Genomic DNA, 18,795 nt, shown 5'->3' on the forward strand with positions numbered 1-18,795 from the left:
GTCTGAGTGGAGGCAGTTGACTTTTGTTTGTTCGATGAAGGAAAAGCTGCAGTTTGAATAGTTTAATTTTGGACATTTTATTTTGATGCTATTTGGGGTTTGGTTTACTGAAATGGGTCAGTACTGAGCCAAAGAACCGTCGATGAATTTGATCGACTTCGGATCTGAATGGCGAACACAAGCTTACTGTATTGAGTTACATTGTTCAGTCATTGAACTTTGTATCTGCAATAAAAATTCTATTTTCTGTGAGAAAGTACATAAGAAATTTGATTTACTTGGGATGTGCCATACAAACTCTTAATAACTTGCAAGCAGACCATGGTGTTATTAAAAAAACTAAAATTGAATGCTATTACATTGTTTAAACAATGTAAAAGTCTAGTCATTCGGTTATGCCACTATTTGAACTTGACCTGACAGGAATTTTACATTTTCTTTTATCACTTCCTGTTAAGTCCCTACTGGCCTCTCGTAGGTTTTAATATTTTACTCGAGGGGTTTTATGGTTAATTAGTTTCACATTTGCCAATGGCTATGGGGAAATATGAAGTGGTCCAGCTCCTCTTCCTGTTGAACAATATCAGGAGGGACATCAGGAATTATTTGAAGAGTTAATCCTCCACAGGACGTCTTGTGCTGTTACGTTGTTTTGTGGCCCTCTATGTTTTTATCCTTCGTTAGCTTTTCGAGTTATGACTACTTGTCTGTACGATTAACACAAGTGTTAATCGCCAAGTAATTTTCCGTCAAAACCCTTTCTTCTCCGTTAGTACAATTATACCTCTGGTTTAAACCTTTTATTTGCCACTTTCTGCCCGATTTCTCCAGTGAGCATTATATCTGAAGAGCGCCTTGCTTCTCTTTTCTCCTCCTAATCCTGCAAGTGAGCACAACTTCTCTTGTCATTTTACCCAAGCTGCCCTTTCACTCTGTGAGACTGAACAGGATTGAGTGGTGATTGCTTATTCAACCATGCTATGTTACTGTTATCTATCCTCAATATTCTGTGCCTGTCCCCACACGTTTCTGCAGCAGTAACCAGATTCCTGATAGAATTATTTTGTTTCTCTCCCAATGTAGAATCCAGTCATGGTCCATCCTGGTTTTCCAGAGTTGGCATCATACCACGTGTCGCACATGGGCACTGCTGAAAAATGTGGCTGTGTTTCAAACTAATGTCACTCAATGATTCCTTCTGCTGGCAGTTTCTTGTGTTTGCTCCACCCCCTCGGCTGCTGGTACCGACCACGTCTTAGTATTGTCGAAGAATTGCTGAGTATACTAATCCACTGAAGCCACCCTAAGATGTAACCAACACCACCCAGGCCTCCCAACACAGCCCTGTAACCTCAAGTACTGCCTAACTTGCTGAAAGCCCCCCTAGCTGCTGCTAAATCCTATACAATTTTCTCTCTATTCTTAAACTCCACACCAGCTACTCCTCTGTTTGCTACATGTTTCTTCCCATCTTCCAATGTATTCTCAGCTCTTAAAAGGTATGATGAAGAAATTAAATAAATAGATGAAATACATCCAAGCTGCTTGGCTATGGTTTTAATTGAAAAATAAACCAAATTCTGCAATTCTTTATCCAAATCTCGAACCCAAAATCTGTGGTCCAATATACATATACATAGCACCAGTATCATTTTACGCTTATCATCTGACTTTCTGTGAGCATGCCGTGGAAGGTTTATTGGTCATCTGTTGGAAGTCTTGAAGCAGCAGGCATTTCCTCTCGAGACAACTTCTCTTCTCGTTGAGTAACAAAGTATGGCTGACTTGGTCAGGGTGGTGGTGGAGGGTGAAAACAAATCAGATAATCGCTCCTGAGTGATGAATCAGAGGAATTTGTGAATAAAAGACTTAAGACAAAACAATCAAAAGTCTGGGAATTCTGTGATGAGTGACTCATGTACTGAATCCTCAAAGGCTTTCCATCATCTACAAGGCACAGATCGGGAGTCTGATGGAATGCTTCAATTGCCTGAATGAGTGCAGCTTCAGCAATACTCACTGACTCCATTCAAGGGGCAAACAGTCTGCTTGAACTGCACCCCATACACTACCTCAAATATTCACTCCCTCCATCGTTGGTACACACTGGCAGCAGTGTGTATCGTCTAGAAGATGCACTGCCATAACTTGCCAGTGTTATAACTTGCTTCTTTGACAGCATCCTCCACAGTTGCAACCTTTACTACCTGAAAGAACAGGTCAGCTAAGGCAAGGGAACACCATCATCTCCAAATTTTCCTTCAAGTTGCGCATCATACTGACTTTGAAATATAGCGTCACTCCTTCACTAGCGCTAGATCAAAATCCTGGAACTCCCTCCCTTACAGCACCGTGGATGCGCCTGCACCACAGGGCCTGCAGCAGTTCAAGAGGGTGGCCCACCACCACCTTCACGAGGGCGATTGGAGATGAGTATGAAATATTGCCGTGCCAATTTTAATAAGGACACTGGGAGTCAACACCAAGTAAAATAAGAACCAAGTTTTATTTATGTAAACGATATATACACTACCCGGTAGACTCCTACTGGGTTCCTGCTTGGTTGGTGCCTTATTGGTCGACCTTGTACACACTGGGTAATTGAAATATTCCATCCTTAGCAGGGGAGCTCGCACTCCGCAAGGACATAGGGAAGCTGAGCATTCCCACCCCATAGATCTTGTGTGTGATATTACACCAATGATGCTCACTTCCCTTTGACTAATTAAAATAATAATTTAAATGCTATTTGTTTTCTTTTGTCTGTTAATCTTTATGATTGTTACTATGGTGATTATGTGCTTAAGATAAAATTATATAAACTATGAATAAGATGTTCTACAATTACGTGAAGAAACTTATTTTCTACGTTTCTCCTGTGTGTTTGAGCAGCTGTTAATTTTTGCAGAAACCAAAGTTTGCAACTTACCTCAGAAATATTTGACGCAGATATTTTGATGACGAGATAGCCTCAGGGAGATGGTGCAATCTGATCATGCATCAATAGATTTTCGGGGCGAGTGACAGATTAACTGATAATTGAAAGGATATATCATCTTGTAGCAAAAACTCACTTTTTGTTTTGCATTTCCTAAATTAGGAGAAAACAAGTTGCCTGATGACTTTAAAAAAAAAACTTTCATATTTTGTCAGCAAAAAAAAAAAAGACTACTCGCAAGCAAGGTTATCTGTTCTGGTCCTAAATTGTCAGTAATGACAGCAGTATCCTAGAAAGACCAACTTTCTTCAAGAATTCCAGTGTCATAGAGTATTTGTTGTTTGTGGACGCGTATAATTGAAAAATGCAATATTCGTGCCAAATGCACTGCAAGAGTTCAAGCCGAGAGCACATCACAGCGTGGACTGGTTAACAGTGCGAAGTGGGATCGAGCTAAAACAGTCGTTTCATGACGGGGAGTATACTGAGAATGGGAATTCAGTGGCCAAGCCAATCAGAACCTGCATTTTGCAACTTGTAGATTCCAATTTGTGCACCTAATTGTGGATTTGCAGTTAACAGGTCGTAGGTGATCATTAGTCACTTTTATGTGCTAATTAATCTACTTGGGCTGACAGAGGGGCTTGACAATAAACTGGTTTGAGGCTTGAGTTGCGAGGAGTATGAAAAGCGAGCCGCAGCAAGGGCACGTCAGTTTAAGTAGAAAATGTCCTGAACGTTGGTTCTGGAGTGTGATAAGGCTGCGATGAAAGGGAGGTGGAGCCAAATTGAAACTTAACTACATAAAAAATATGCACTTACCATAATTTTACCGATACACAATTCCTCCAGCATATTGGAGTTTTAAGGAGCAAGTGTTAACTCTGGCATGTTGTCCCAGCTCATCTGTTGCTGACACTCTCATTCATGCCTTCCTAGACTCAATATACTCTTGGCTGGTGCCCTGTATTTAACCCTCCATAAACTTGAGGTCATCCAAAACTCTGCTGCCTTGTCTGAACTCCCAGCAAGTCCCATTCCTCTATCATCCTTGTCCTCGCTGCATTTGGTTCTCAGTCAAGCAACATCTTAATTTTGAAATTCTCATCCTTGCTTATGAATGCAATCATGACCTTGTTCTTACTTAGCCCTGACGTCTCTCCCAGCCACCCTCCTCCCCACCCTCTGAAATACTTACTTAATTCTAGCCTCTTGGGCATCCCTACTGCACCAACATTGGTAACTGTGCTTTTGGTTGCCTAGATCCCAAGCTCTAGCAGAGCCTCCTTACCCTTCCCTGCCTCACTTTCCACCTTAAAACCTACCTTAATGATGAAGCTTTGGTTCACCTAACTGAAAGGCCCAAATCATCTGGTCAGCAGTCATGTTGAGGATAGTACTGCTGTCTGTGAAGCAAATTAGTGTCCTAGCAGGCAGGCCTTCCTGTCCAGTCTACTTCGGCCAGTTTAGCGTAGTTGGCTGGACAGCTGGTTGATGATGCAGAGTGAGGCCAACAGCCCAGGTTCAATTCCCATAGTGGCTGAGGTGATTCATGAAGGCCCTGCCTTCTCAATCTTACCCCTCGCCTGAGGTGTGGTGATCCTCAGGTTAAATCACCACCAGTTAGCTCTCCCCCTCAAAGGGCAAAGCAGCCTATGTCACCTGGGACTATCATAGAATTTACAGTGCAGAAGGAGGCCATTCGGCCCATCGAGTCTGTACCAGCTCTTGGAACGAGCACCCTACCCAAGGTCAACACTTCCACCCTATCCCCATAACCCAGTAACCCCACCCAACAGTAAGGGCAATTTTGGACACTAAGGGCAATTTAGCCTGGCCAATCCACCTAACCAGCACATCTTTGGACTGTGGGAGGAAACCGGAGCACCCGGAGGAAACCCACGCAGACAGGGGGAGACTCCGCACAGACAGTGACCCAAGCCGGAATCGAACCTGGGATCCTGGAGCTGTGAAGCAATTGTGCTATCCACAACGCTACCGTGCTGCCTATGGAGACTTTACTTTTGCATTACTTCAGTAATACTCAACGCAGTCATCCATGAAAAGGAATAGCAAGGAGGAGCAACGCAGAGGCCATGTCCTCATTTTTACAACATCAGCTGCTGTGTATGGTTAAGTTTTTCAAAGTCGCGGAAGGTTTTCAGTGGGTGTGTGAGATTGAGTTTTTGGGGGACTGGGGTGGATCACATATCATCAGATTGTGGGGGGTGGGGGTCAGTAGGAGTAGTCAGATTGGTTGTGGTTGATGGGTAGTCGGGCCGATGTGGTCAGGGGATGCGATTGGAGTTTGGTTGGGGGTGGCCAGTTGAGTTCTACTGTTAAGCATTGAGTCACATTTGAGATTGAACAGTGGAACAATACTAAAGTTTAAACTTCCTGGACATCTTGCACACATGTGGGTTAAGTCTTCTGATGGGTGTGAAAGTGCAACAGTGTGGTCTTCTCAACATTCACCACATTCCTCAACATTGGAAGATCCTGTCAAAGGTTTCCTATGTGTCTCAGTGTCATACATTGTTTAATAAGACTCCAGTGACGCAACTTGGGATGTTTCATCATGTTAAAGACACTATACAAATATACGTTGTTGTTGAAATTCTGATCTGGCTGCAGATAGCAACGAAAAGCATTTTCAATTTACAACAGATTTCTTGACTTTGTCTGCAATTTCATCTCTTTATGTGGAGGGAGAGCAAACAAATACAAGGGATAAGTCACTTGGCATCATATTCATGCAGCACATATTGCAGCTAAATGATCTCATTTACACTAATCTGTTTACTGGATTTAACAGGATCTTACTAATGAGTTTTAACAATGATGTGTATCAGCACAAACTAGACCAGATAAAATTAACTTCCAATATTTCTGATGTTTGTGCTACATTTTGTATGTATGTAACCAGGTGTCCTATAAGGATTGTTGGCAGGGGTTTATTCACGCTTTTCAAGAGTTAGGATGTGATGGTTATCAATATATCAAAGTCGGGGAGAGGTCTCTGACAAATCTGAGAGATTGGGCATCAGGGAGCGTAACTCTCGGTATTGTCAATAGGAGTTGGGAAATTTGATGTGTTTGGCCAACTAGAACTGCAGTACAACTTCACTATGGCGAAGCCAGCTTCTAATGAAACCCCACGGCTTTGTCATGAAATTAAAAGCAAAATACGCAGTCTTAAAATCTCACTTGGAAATTATGATTCAATCGATGAAATTTTCTGGCATTGAGTCAGGTATAGGGTGAAGTTTTTGATGACAAACGGGCAGAAGATACGTAACCAGCTATTCCTTTTCTCGATGAGTTTTGAAAAGTAACTGCAGCTGTACGGAGCTTCATCATTATTACCAATCTGTTTGCATTGAGAAAAGCACAATTAGTGTGAAGCAATCAACACTGTGTAGTTTGAGTAAAATAAAATGATGTCCAATTCAAATTGGTTATTTCATAATTTTTCTAATGCTGGAAATCTTCAAGTCCCGTAATAATGAACACCCTCACAACCAATGCTTATTGCCTGTCCTGAGAAGCCTCATCAGTGAGGTTCAGTGCACCCTTCTCCTAATTACAACTTTTTAAATGTTTGTTGCATTAAAATTTATAGTTTCTTGGTTGTGACATCAGCTAGCCAGTTGCAAAAATACGTGGTAAAACTAGTACTGTTTCTCTAATTTTAATCTTTTCTGTCCTGCTCGTTTTTGGTGCATGGCTGTTGAGTTGTGGGTATTCCCTGTGTTGCATTCTGGTATCATGTCCAGGAAGTTTAAACTTTAGTATTGTTCCACTGTTTCTCTGGTATCATTGTTAGCAGCTCTCCAACTCCATTGCTCAAAGAATGTGCTACTTCAATCAGCCACCAAATTTATAGTGATATATATATTTTCAATTTATTACAAGCAATGTTCTCTCTCTTTTTGTTGTTGTGCAATGCCTGTTCATTTAAGTGTGCAGGCCCTGTAAAGATTTGGTTTTCACAGGTTCTTCTGGGCAACTGTGCAGCTGTGAGGTGATGTTGGTTGCAAAGGATTATGGGAGTTCTGGCATTATTTTCTGTCTGAAATTATCATAGAATTTACAGTGCAGAAGGAGGCCATTCGGCCCATCGAGTCTGCACAGGCCTTTGGAAAGAGCACCCTACTTAAACCCATGCCTCCACCCTATCCCAGTAACCCCACCTAGCCTTTTTTTTGGCACTAAGGACAATTTATCATGGCCAATCCACCTAACTTGCACATCTTTGGACTGTGGGAGGAAACCGGAGCATCCGGAGGAAACACACGCAGACACAGGGAGAACATACAGGCTCTGCACAGGCAGTGACCCAAGCCGGGAGTCAAACCTGGAACCCTGGAGCTGATAAGCAACTGTGCTAACCACTGTGCTACCGTGCTGCCCTTTATTATGAAATGTCGACAAAAGTCAGTACTAATGATTATTATCTGTCGGACCGATATTAAAAAATATTAAAATGGTGGGTGGGATATTCCACCTTTTCAGTCAATTTGAGGAATGCAGCAGTATTGAGGGAGGGGGTGATGTGATTTGGTATGGTTGGGGAAAATAGAGGTGGTGGGAATCGGATTGAGCTGTGGGAGCACTGGCATGGTGGTGGACAGACGTGATTGCAATGGAGCTGGATGACGTTCTGGTAAGGAAGTGGGGTGAGGGGTCATGGTATTAGTGGGGAGAAATACCAAGGTTCCATGGAGAAAAGCACAACAACTGCATTCATGTGTGAATGCTCCCTTTCTGACTATTTCAGATTGTCTCCATGTCTATCTCATGCTCTGAGATCTTGAGTTCAAGTAATGCCAGTTAGAAGCACTGATTATATGGCTGAGTTAACACCTGCCGTTCAGGTTTCCCACATTTATTTTTTATTTAGTCATGTAATGTGAACGCCACTGGCTAGGCCGGCCTTTCTTGCTCATCCTTAATTGCCCTTGAGATGGGTAAAAAGCAACCCTGCCTCCCTGTCCTCTTGTTCTTATGGTGGTCTTCAGTTTATGATTCCTCATTACCAACTCAGTGACCAGTAGAAAGTTTTAACATTTTAGATGTCCTGAGTGGATTTTGCGAAATCTGTTGAAAAGAGCTACAGTTTTTCTGACATTACCAGAAAAAAGCAACATGATGTTGAAGCTTCTTGTCTTGCACTCCTCTGGACAAATGCAAGAATGTCAAACTTCGGAGGAAACAACAATTTATACTGCATGAGAAAAGGGTTCTGATTGGCAGGTTGGCTATGATTGATTGGAAATGAATGAAAAATTAAATTAATGTAAATCGCTTATTGTCACAAGTAGGCTTCAAATTAAGTTACTGTGAAAAGCCCCGAGTCACCACATTCCGGCGCCTGTTCAGGGAGGCTGGTACGGGAGGCTGGATTGGAGTGAAAATAATAGGGATTAAGGTGAAAATATAAGGGATTAAGGTAAAAAAAGAAGAGTCCTTTCTTTTGACGTTGAATAATTTGCAACAGGCTGTCCTGCCAGGCCGCTGAGTGATCGAGGCCACTGGTGTACTGTTAGTGTTGGTCTTCTGGCAGGAACATTCATTCAGTACACCCGGGCAGTATGATTTCTTCTGGAGAGTCATTTTAACCTTTATTAAACCAAGCCTTCACAAAGGATCAGCCAAGGGCCTGTTTTTTAAGACTCTTTGTCTCACCTCAACCCTTTCTCCAACCTAGGTTTTCATTTTAATTAGTTTCCAGTTTCATTAAATGACCTCCAGCCTGAGTGATGAAAGAACAGGGGCGTCATTCTCCGCCGGCGGGAGTCTCCGTTTTGCCGGCGCCCGGGGGTTTCCCGACGGCGTGGGGCTGCCCCACAATGGGAAACCCCATTGACCGGCCGGTGTTACGGAGACTCCCGCCGGCCGGTCGGGGCAGAAATGTGGCGGGGCGGGTAGGAGAATTTCGCCCCAGAGCCCCACATGGGACTCTCAGAGGTGTTTTACACTGAGAGAGAGAAAATCAGAGAAGCAGTTCCCAGCTGTGAACTCAAAGCAAAACTGAAATAAAACCCAGTCTTACTGGAGAGAGATACATTCCAAAGAAATCAGAACCAATCGGCACGTGCTGTTGGCCAAGCTCCGAAATCTGAGCCAGTTCATTGGCCGCCAGCCAAGTCCATCAAGCTGAGTCAACACTGATGTCAGTCAAATCGTTCTGGAATCTGCTGGTTTGAAATGCAGACAGCTTCCTGCAGACTGCTTTGCCTTAAGGTCACAGGTCAATCTACAGTTTAACCCGAAGCAGGCTTCTGCTCGAATTACAGATAAACTGCTTTGCCTTAAAGTCATTAATCATCTATGGACAAAAATTGTAATAGCAAAAATGGCAGTAATTAAAAGGATAAAATAGGGGACAAACAGGGTTTGGACAGGAGGATTCTTACAGAATCCTAGCAACTCGCATGGTTGAATTCAACTTTAATGATGCCATGTACACCCAAAATAGATGGTGTTGCCATGGGTATCCCTCTTGGTCCCGTTGCTTACATTTTCTTTAGTTTCCAGAGAAATGCATTTTTGATGGAATGACCCATAACCTCCGCTGCTTTGCATGTTTCCGATATGTAAATGACATGTTTGTTAAATTTGAAACTGCAGCTGCATGGAAGATTTTTTTTACACAACCTAATGTGCTGCATCCCACACTCACCTTTCAAATAGAGCAGTCTAATGAATACCCTTTCCTCAATATGCTAGTTAAGAAATCTGCTAATGGATAATACTGTATACCACAAGCCTACATTCTCTGCGTTGGGATTCCTATAGTTCCACATGTTATAATGTTGACCTTATCAGCAAACTCCTAAAAGCGCCCAAATCATTTGCTCATTTATAAGCTTCACGCCGAAAGAGAGCACATCAAAGCTATCCTGTGGTCTAATGGCTGTCCTGACCAGATCATTGTTTGCTGTGTGTCATAAACACTCACATATGGGCCTATGCCCTTAATTCTGGATCTGAAAACTGCCCAGTCTTCCTCAAGTAAATATATCAAAATGTTGAGCATTAGAGTTAGCCGTTTTGCACTGCTGCGATGCACTGACAACCTGAGTGTTGTTTTCCATTAACAGGATGCTGCCCTCAAGGAAAAATGATATTCTGCCGACCACAAAATTGAGCAACGTGGCATATGAATGTCTGTGCTGGTGGAATGCCCAGGTGTGTAGGCCAAATGTCTCAATAACTGGTGGATCATATCAGTCAGCACATTCCTTTGGGGCAGAGTACAAACAATACTCAAACAACTGTGCTTAAGAAACCCAGAACATAATGTATAATGTTCGACAGGCAGCACTTACTGACTCCAAGTATGCTAAGGATTACACACACAACCAGTTTGAGATGATCATTTGGGCACTTGATGTTGCTCATGTATGCATCCTGGAAGCTGCATATATTTGTACGCAGGAATCTGCACTTTGGAATTTGCCCAGACATTCCACTTTTAGTGAATAAACAAAAGAATGGGGACAGTAGCTGACTGGGGCATTTGCCATCGCAACATCTCGCCCAATCGGAGCTGACTTGCCAACCAATCAGTCCCCCATGTCTCACACACTGTTGTTCCCTTTGAAATGTGGCATTCTTGTATTTGTCCTGATGAGTGCAAGATGAAAAGATTCAACAGCATGTCTCTCTTTTTGAGCAATATTTAAATTCTGTCCTACCAAGTGCTGAATTTCTCTATCCTGAACAAAGTCTGGAGAGTGTTCATGCGGTGTTAAGGCCTGAAATCTGGAAGTTACTCCATAAACCATGCAGAAACAGCATCCCTGCATCTGGCTCCTCATTCAAATGTATTGAACTGTGCAAAATTGCTAATGGTGCTAATGTAGCTATGGCCTGAACTCACCTTAGAAATGTAGGTTGAATAATTTCAGTCTAACTGCCCTTTTAATAGTGTGGAAAGTCTTAATTACTGCTGAAAACTCATCTGGCACCTGAAAATTAGCTTTCTAAAATATATGGAATTTTATTTCTTCAGATTTTGATCATTGTTACACCTGATTTGAAATTGCATCTGCCCACTCTAATTTACACTCAAGGTTCAGACTGTGCAGCTCATTTCATCTGGTTAAAGAGATGCACGATGTTTGCCCTGTTTGTACTGGTCCCAGATGCCTTGTAGAGGGCATCACGCTATTTGCATGGCTCACTGACAGCAACATGCTGTGATAAACCCGATGGGCACGTGCAGTTCTAACGAATGGCTGCTGCTCACACCAACTTTCAGCCGGTAGCTTTTATTCCATGAGCAATCCCAAGAAGGACACTGACTAGTTTATTTTAAAATGTTTTGTTTGCATCTTTTAATCTCACACTGTGAGCATGCAGTGTTTGATTTATAAAAAAAGTAACCCAATTTAGATTAAATAACTATGAAGCTGATAGCAGTAAAACATCAGATGACAAATCAGTTGTGCTGCAAGGCATTATCACTTTGGGGACTTGAGATAATCAATTTATGAGCTACAGTCAAGTATCAGTCATCTTAATCTAAAGTGTCAATTTGTTCAGTTAGAAGCACTTCTGTCTCCTGAATACGAAAGTTGTGGGTTCATGCCACACTCCAGGATTTCAGTGCAAAATCTGGTTGCTCACTAGTGCCATACTGAGGGGCTGTTGTATTGCTGGAGGTGCCATATTTCTAATGAGATGCTAAACCATCTGCTTTTTTGCTTGTTCTCCCAGAGTCATTCTGGTATCCTGGGCAACATTCTTCCCTCAAAATAACACAAAGAACAAATTAAAGAATGCGCATGTATTTATCAGCACTTTGTTGTGTTGTCGTGTCGTTGGAATGTTCAGAAGTACTTAATGTAAGAATTACAGATGAAGTGGTCATTCATGACATTGATTTTTGCGTGCAAAAGCCCACTGTAATAAGATTGCAAAACTGGTTTGTTGATACACCAATAGTATTGGCCTCACTATAAATTAATGGTATTTAATGGTATGTGAAACTCATTGATAAGTTTGAGAAATGTGGGATAATTTTTTTTCTTCTGTCATGTCTTATTGTTTTGTCGCTCTGAAATTGGCTTGCTTTTATGGAAAAATGGCATTTTTTTATTTTTGCGTGTCTTAAACCAAGCACATGAAGATTTGCACAATTGCTTGCATGCCACCTTGTTAATGTACATTTTTACATCGTCCTTTAATCAGAGGCATTTCATATAAAATGATCATTTACTTTTACTTTTGTCATATGACATTAAGTGAAATTGCTTTAACAAATATAACTTCTACTTGAGAAGGCAAGAGTAACTTATTTCCATTAGTGTTTGAAATTATGGGTGTTTTACAAGGCATTTAAATTTTACAATGGGTGCATATTCTGGCACCACATTTTAACCCATGGGTGTTGAAATAAAACTCGGTGCAATTAACCAGGTCTATTAAACTGTCAACAACAACAATTTTAGCAGTTCTAGTTCTTGAGTTTGTAGTATGTGACCAGTGTCAATTTACAATCATTTGTTCATAATTAAAGCAGCACCAATTTGAAACATATGGTGAAATCTGCTGAAGTACTCTTTAATTAGATAAACAATCTATTTTAAATATACGTTTCAATGCTTCCATTGTGAAATATAGCTCAAACTGTAAGTGATGTGTCCAACACTGACTCTTGATGAGCACTCTGTGCTGTGGCTATTTGGCCCTTTTGGAGTGCAAAAAAATGTCTATATCATGAATGAATCCGTGCATTGTGCCCACAACAATGAACATCATTTAGTAATCAATTAATATACAAGTGTAGTTGTTTCAAGGACCTTATCTACCATATTTTATTCCTATGTTTGCAGAGCTAACATCAAACAGATTAAAATTCAAGTGATCTGGAATTGCTGCGCTTGAGTTTCAGGATATAGAATGCAACCCATACATATAATGTCTATCCCTCAGGACCACTTAGCAATGTAGTTCATGTAGCTTAAAGGCCCTTAGGCTAAGGAGTTTTGTTTTTTTCTTTATAAGGAATCCCCTTCTGGAAGCAAATGGATGAATTGGAAGAAAAATTCAGGAAAACATTAGTACCTGAATTCAGCATTTCGAGCAGTCAGCCATTGTAGCTTATTTGGACTGTTAGCTTCATACCGGCCAGGTCCTGATGGCCATGCTCATCTTGAAATTCTCGAATGTCTGGTTGTATAAGAGAGGCTGGATTTCCTGGCCCATCGTTGCCAATGCCCATAGGGAGATTAAAGCCAAGGGATTTGAATTGGACTACAGCTTTTTGAAACTTTTTCAGAAAATGTGGCTTGTTACGATGTTTTTTCAAAGAATGCATCTGTTGCAAGTTAGTGAGATTTGAAGAAATAATGTAAATATAATGAGGCACGAGCTAATATCCTATCTGTGTAACCAACTTGTTGCACTGCTTTATCTAATTTCTTGTAGAATAATGGGGGAGGGGATCAATTTATTTTTTAAAATAAAAGCAGAAAATGCTGGATAAACTCTGCAGTTCTGGCAGCATCCATGGAGAGAGAGAAAGTCAACGATTTGAATCCTTTTGAATCTTCTACAGAAATGAAGATGATAGAAATGTAATTAATTATCTAGTTCAAGAGGCGGTGGGGCAGAATAGAAGGTCACGGCTGCGACGGTGCCAAGGAGAGATTGACAAATATGTCAAGGACATGAGACTGTAAATGATGGCATTCCGGACTGAAGAAGTGCTAATAGTGGCATTGAGGTGAGATAGCAGGCCCACCTGTACGTTTTTAAAAATGGGTCACATGAGAACAGGTTGCTGCAGTGATTTTGTTTTCTGGTAATCTGTCTTGGCAATGGTGTTGTGAAGATGAATTAATGATTTGCACTGGTAACTTTTACTAATTATTGCTGATCGTGTGGATGGATGGGTTTCCAGTACTGTTCATATTTGCTTATATATTTGGCCAGTACAGTAATATATCTGCAGGACCAGTAACATTTTTAAACTGGGCCCTAGAATTTCTATATCTGTAAATTTGTTGAACATGAGCAACCTTTCTACTGCAGCATTCAAATACCAGTTCTGCTCTGATCTTTCAGTTTTATAGAAACAATTTTCAGTTTGCAAATTAATATCCAGTCATTTTGCAGTAGCCTTGCATATGTTTGGAGTTTGCACCGACGCCATAAATGTAGCCCCACAAACCACAGACTGGGGCCTATTGTTTCAAGGCCATGGTATGTGTCTGGCCTCATAAACCAACACCTTTCTTTTCGTCATGGAGCCAAGGATCCACATTAAAAAAATGAAAGGTCAAGATTGGCTTGAGCCATACCACAATTTCATCTCTGGGCTACGGGTTGTTCCATATCCAGGTGATCCAGACAACAAACAACAGTTTTATCACTAGCTATGTTACGTGTGAACCCGCTTGTTAATCCCAGAGAGGTGAACGTAATAAAATTGGAATATTATGTCTATAAAAGTGGACTTGGCCGTGCTTCCTGAATCTTGGTTTATAGCACAGAAGCTGCTGAGAATGTCAGTTTACATATTCTGATGTCATGATGCCAAAAAGAAATGTGTGTGTGTGTGTGTGTGTGTGTGCGAGTGAGATGAACTCTAAATGAAAAGCTGCAACTTTCTTGGTGTAATCTTTTTATTCGGGGATAATTTTAATTTGGTTGAAGTTGATTGCGAGTTTGGGTCTTGTTCTGTTCAAAGCATTGCTTCACTCTGTAATCAAGATTTCCTTGAAACCAGCTTTGTAGGCTCACTGGAATAAAATTAGTGTTTAATTAAATGTTCATATTTTTGTAATTAAATCAAGTTTGCTTTGAACTGAAGAATAAACTCGTTTATTTCAGTAAAATATTTGAGAGAAACTTTAATAAAAGGCCTTAAATGTACAAATGCTGGTGTGCTGTGCATTGAAATTCAGGAACACTGTACAGTGATTTTTGAAAGTTTGCTTCAGCTCTTGCTTGAGAAGTAGAAACTGGCTGCTATTTTAATATTAATGTGCTCTGACTGCAGTGCTTTATTCCTTCACAGCTGATTAATACTGTCTGTCAATTATTTACAGATCCAGTGGTTGTGTGGAAGTTCCCAGAGGGCTTCAGAGACCAGGTTTGAAACATGATTAACTTTTTTAAATTTAATGCCCATTCGTTGGTACCTGTGACAAGGCAGAGATGAATGAAGTCAGTGAGCAGATCTCCCAGATGTAACCGAAAGCAATTGCAGTACAGACTCTCTGACAATTTTTCCAAAAGCTCAAATATTTTGCTTGATTAATGATTGGTAACTTATTTTAATATTGATTTCAGTACTTAAGTGTCATTTTTTTTCTTGGTCCCCTTAATTTCACTCCAGACGTGCTTCATTTTTGACCAGCCTAATTTTAGTTGGTGAGCCATGAAGTGAAATGATGGTGTTCTCACTGGAGAAAACTTTTTTGTCATTCTAAATACAACAAATAATATCATTCGGAGCAGCAAGACTTAAATTGTTTATCAGAGCAGGATAACTCTATTGCCTGGTCACATCAAGATAGGAAGAGGAGTAATTCTCCCAAGCCTGTTACCACCTTTAGAATCATAGAATCATCATAGAATTTACAGTGCTTTGTTTGACAAAAATCTATGCATCTCCGATTTGAAATTTTCAATTGATTTAACCTCCGCAACCTTTTGGGGGAGGGACCCTTTGTTTGAAGTACCCCCAGACATCACTGCTGAACCGCCTAGGTTTAATTTGAAGGTTACAAACCCTGACTTGCCTATCAGATGGAATAGCTCTTCTCTATCTGGCCTATCAAATTTTTTATTCATCTTAACCACTTCAATTGGCTCACACCTTAAGTTTCTTGTATATGCAAGAGTGTACAAGCGTAACCTGTCCTCATAGTTTAACCCTTTAAACTCCTGCCTATGAGTCTGTTCCACATCCATTCCAAGGTCAGTGTTTCGTGCCTGAGATGTGGTGCCCAGGACTGGAGGCAGTGCTCCTGGTGTCATCGAATCCGAGCTCTGTACAAACAAAATATACCTTCCACTCCTTTGTATTTCAGACACTTTGAAATGAAGGCTAACATTCCACTGGCCATTTAAATTTTCAGTTGTACCGCTCCGCTAGCTTCTTTACTGATTTTGTGCATCTGTGCTATATAGAGACCAGTCCGTACTGGCTGAAAATCATCTGTAAATAAAGGGGTAGCTTATTATAGAGAAGTCTAAGAGTGTTGTACCCTCTACCTCTGTCAAAGCACCTTTTTTATTCTTGTTGATAAAATTAACGTTTTCATCAAATAACCCACCACCACTTATTGTTCAAGCCTGCGTATAAAGAATGGTGACTCTTTAAAAGGTCTGTTGGGACTTCCGGGTGCGGCGATGACCAGCTAAGTCGCACGTTTCGGCAGCTCCCGGTGGAAAGGACTTTTGGGCTCTGGATAGGAGCCCCAATGGCAATTGTAACGGCTAAAAACACTGTGCGGTAAACCAGAAGGGAATCTCCCCTGGACACGGATGGAAAAAGGAGAGGAAGGTGGCCGGATTGCGGTGGATCCTCTAGAGCAGCGGCAAGGAAGGCAAGCACAAAGCAAGATGGCATCGGAAGGAGGCAGTTTAATACGGGGCCCTGACCAACAAGAGTTCCTGCGGCGTTGCGTGGAAGAACTTAAAAAGGAGATGAAGAAGGAGCTGTTGGCCCCGATATTACAGGCGATTGACGGGCTAAAGGAGGAGCAAAAGACCCAGGAGCAGGAGCTTCGGGTCGTGAAGGCAAAGGCTGCTGAGAATGAGGACGACATACAGGGCCTGGTGGTGAAGACAGAGATGCACGATGCACAACACAAAAGGTTTGCGGAAAGGCTGGAGGTGCTGGAGAATAATGCGAGGAGGAAGAATTTAAGGGTTCTTGGTCTTCCCGAAGGTACAGAAGGGGCGGACGTCGGGGCATATGTGAGCACGATGCTGCACTCGTTAATGGGATCGGAGGCCCCGACGGGCCCGTTGGAGGTGGAGGGAGCCTATCGAGTTATGGCGCGAAGACCGAGGGCTGGAGAAATTCCTCGAGCCATAGTGGTGAGATTTCTCCGATACAAGGACAGAGAGATGGTCCTCAGATGGGCAAAGAAAACTCGGAGCAGTAAGTGGGAGAACGCGGTGATCCGCGTATATCAAGATTGGAGTGCGGAGGTGGCGAGAAGGAGGGCAAGTTTTAATCGGGCCAAGGCGGTGCTCCACAAAAGGAAGGCTAAATTTGGAATGCTTCAGCCGGCAAGACTGCGGGTCACACATCAAGGGAAACACCACTACTTTGAAACGGCAGAAGAGGCGTGGACATTTATTGTCGAAGAGAAACTGGAATAAGCGGGCTAGAAAAAGAACGTTTGGGACAAAGTGGTGGGGCGAATATATGGGGTGAAGAGGGGGGGAAAAGGGGGAAGAGATGATTTCCCAAGTTGGTAATCCTGCGACTCTGTAACTTTTCTCTCTTCCCCATGTCGTGGGGGAGGGGGGGAGGGAGGATGAGGAGCTGGGGGCGCCGGCCATTGGGGGCGGGGCCAAATGGGAAGGGCGGGCTTTGTTCCCGCGCTATGGTAATCATGGCGTGAACAGGGAAGCAGGAAGGAGGGGGCCTCGTACAGTGGGAGCCGAGGTCACGGGGGGAAGCCGAGGTCGGCCAGAGTTTGCTGACTTCTGGGAGCAACATGGGGGGTGCAATTACGCTAGTGAGGGATCTAGCGGGGGGCGGGTGCGGGGGGGGGGGTTCACTGGGTTGCTGCTGCTGGGGAGAAGGGGGAGCTGGTATGGGGTGGGGTGGTCGGGGCGGGAGGGCGCCGTTGGGGGGAGATACGGCTACGTGGGAACCGGGTGAGGAGCTGGATTGAAAAAGGAGATGGCTAGTCGACAAGGGGGGGGGGGGTAAAGAGCCCCCCAACCCGGCTGATCACGTGGAATGTGAGAGGGCTGAACGGGCCGATAAAGAGGGCACGGGTACTCGCACACCGAAAGAAACTTAAGGCAGATGTGGTTGTGCTGCAGGAGACGCATCTGAAACTGATAGACCAGGTCAGACTACGCAAAGGATGGGTGGGGCAGGTGTTTCATTCGGGGCTAGATGCAAAAAACAGGGGGGTGGCTATACTAGTGGGGAAGCGGGTAATGTTTGAGGCAAAGACCATAGTGACGGATAGTGGGGGCAGATACGCGATGGTGAGTGGCAAATTGCAAGGGGAGGCGGTTGTCTTAGTGAACGTATATGCCCCGAACTGGGATGATGCCAACTTTATGAGGCGTATGTTAGGACGTATCCCGGACCTAGAGGTGGGGAAGTTGGTAATGGGTGGAGATTTTAATACGGTGCTGGACCCAGGGCTGGACAGATCGAGGTCCAGGACCGGAAGGAGGCCGGCTGCAGCTAGGGTGCTTAAGGACTTTATGGAGCAGATGGGAGGAGTAGACCCCTGGAGATTTAGTAGACCTAGGAGTAAGGAGTTTTCGTTTTTCTCCTATGTCCACAAAGTTTATTCACGGATAGACTTTTTTGTTTTGGGAAGGGCACTGATCCCGAAGGTGACGGGGACGGAGTACACGGCTATAGCTATTTCGGATCACGTTCCACATTGGGTGGACCTGGAGATGGGGGAGGAAAAAGAACAGCGTCCACCCTGGAGAATGGACATGGGATTATTTTTTTTTAATAAATATTTTATTGAAAATTTTTGGTCAACCAACACAGTACATTGTGCATCCTTTACACAATATTATAACAACACAAATAACAATGACCTATTTTATAAACAAAAAATGAATCAATAATAAATAACAAAAATGAAAACTAACCCTAATTGGCAACTGCCTTATCACAA

General features: G+C 42.6%; 1 protein-coding gene across 3 annotated transcripts in view; it reads left to right on the forward strand.

Annotated features, from left to right (window-relative positions):
- dennd1b (DENN/MADD domain containing 1B) overlaps positions 1 to 18,795 on the forward strand; it is a 415,175-nt gene that overhangs the window by 106,093 nt on the left and 290,287 nt on the right. For all 3 annotated transcript variants that reach the window (XM_072511469.1, XM_072511470.1, XM_072511471.1), the window contains exon 3: positions 15,004 to 15,047. In XM_072511469.1, coding sequence (XP_072367570.1) covers positions 15,004 to 15,047 — 44 coding nt within the window. The remainder of the gene's footprint in view (positions 1 to 15,003; positions 15,048 to 18,795) is intronic.

This window comes from Scyliorhinus torazame, chromosome 7 (assembly GCF_047496885.1).
Source record: "Scyliorhinus torazame isolate Kashiwa2021f chromosome 7, sScyTor2.1, whole genome shotgun sequence".
NCBI lineage: Eukaryota > Metazoa > Chordata > Chondrichthyes > Carcharhiniformes > Scyliorhinidae > Scyliorhinus > Scyliorhinus torazame.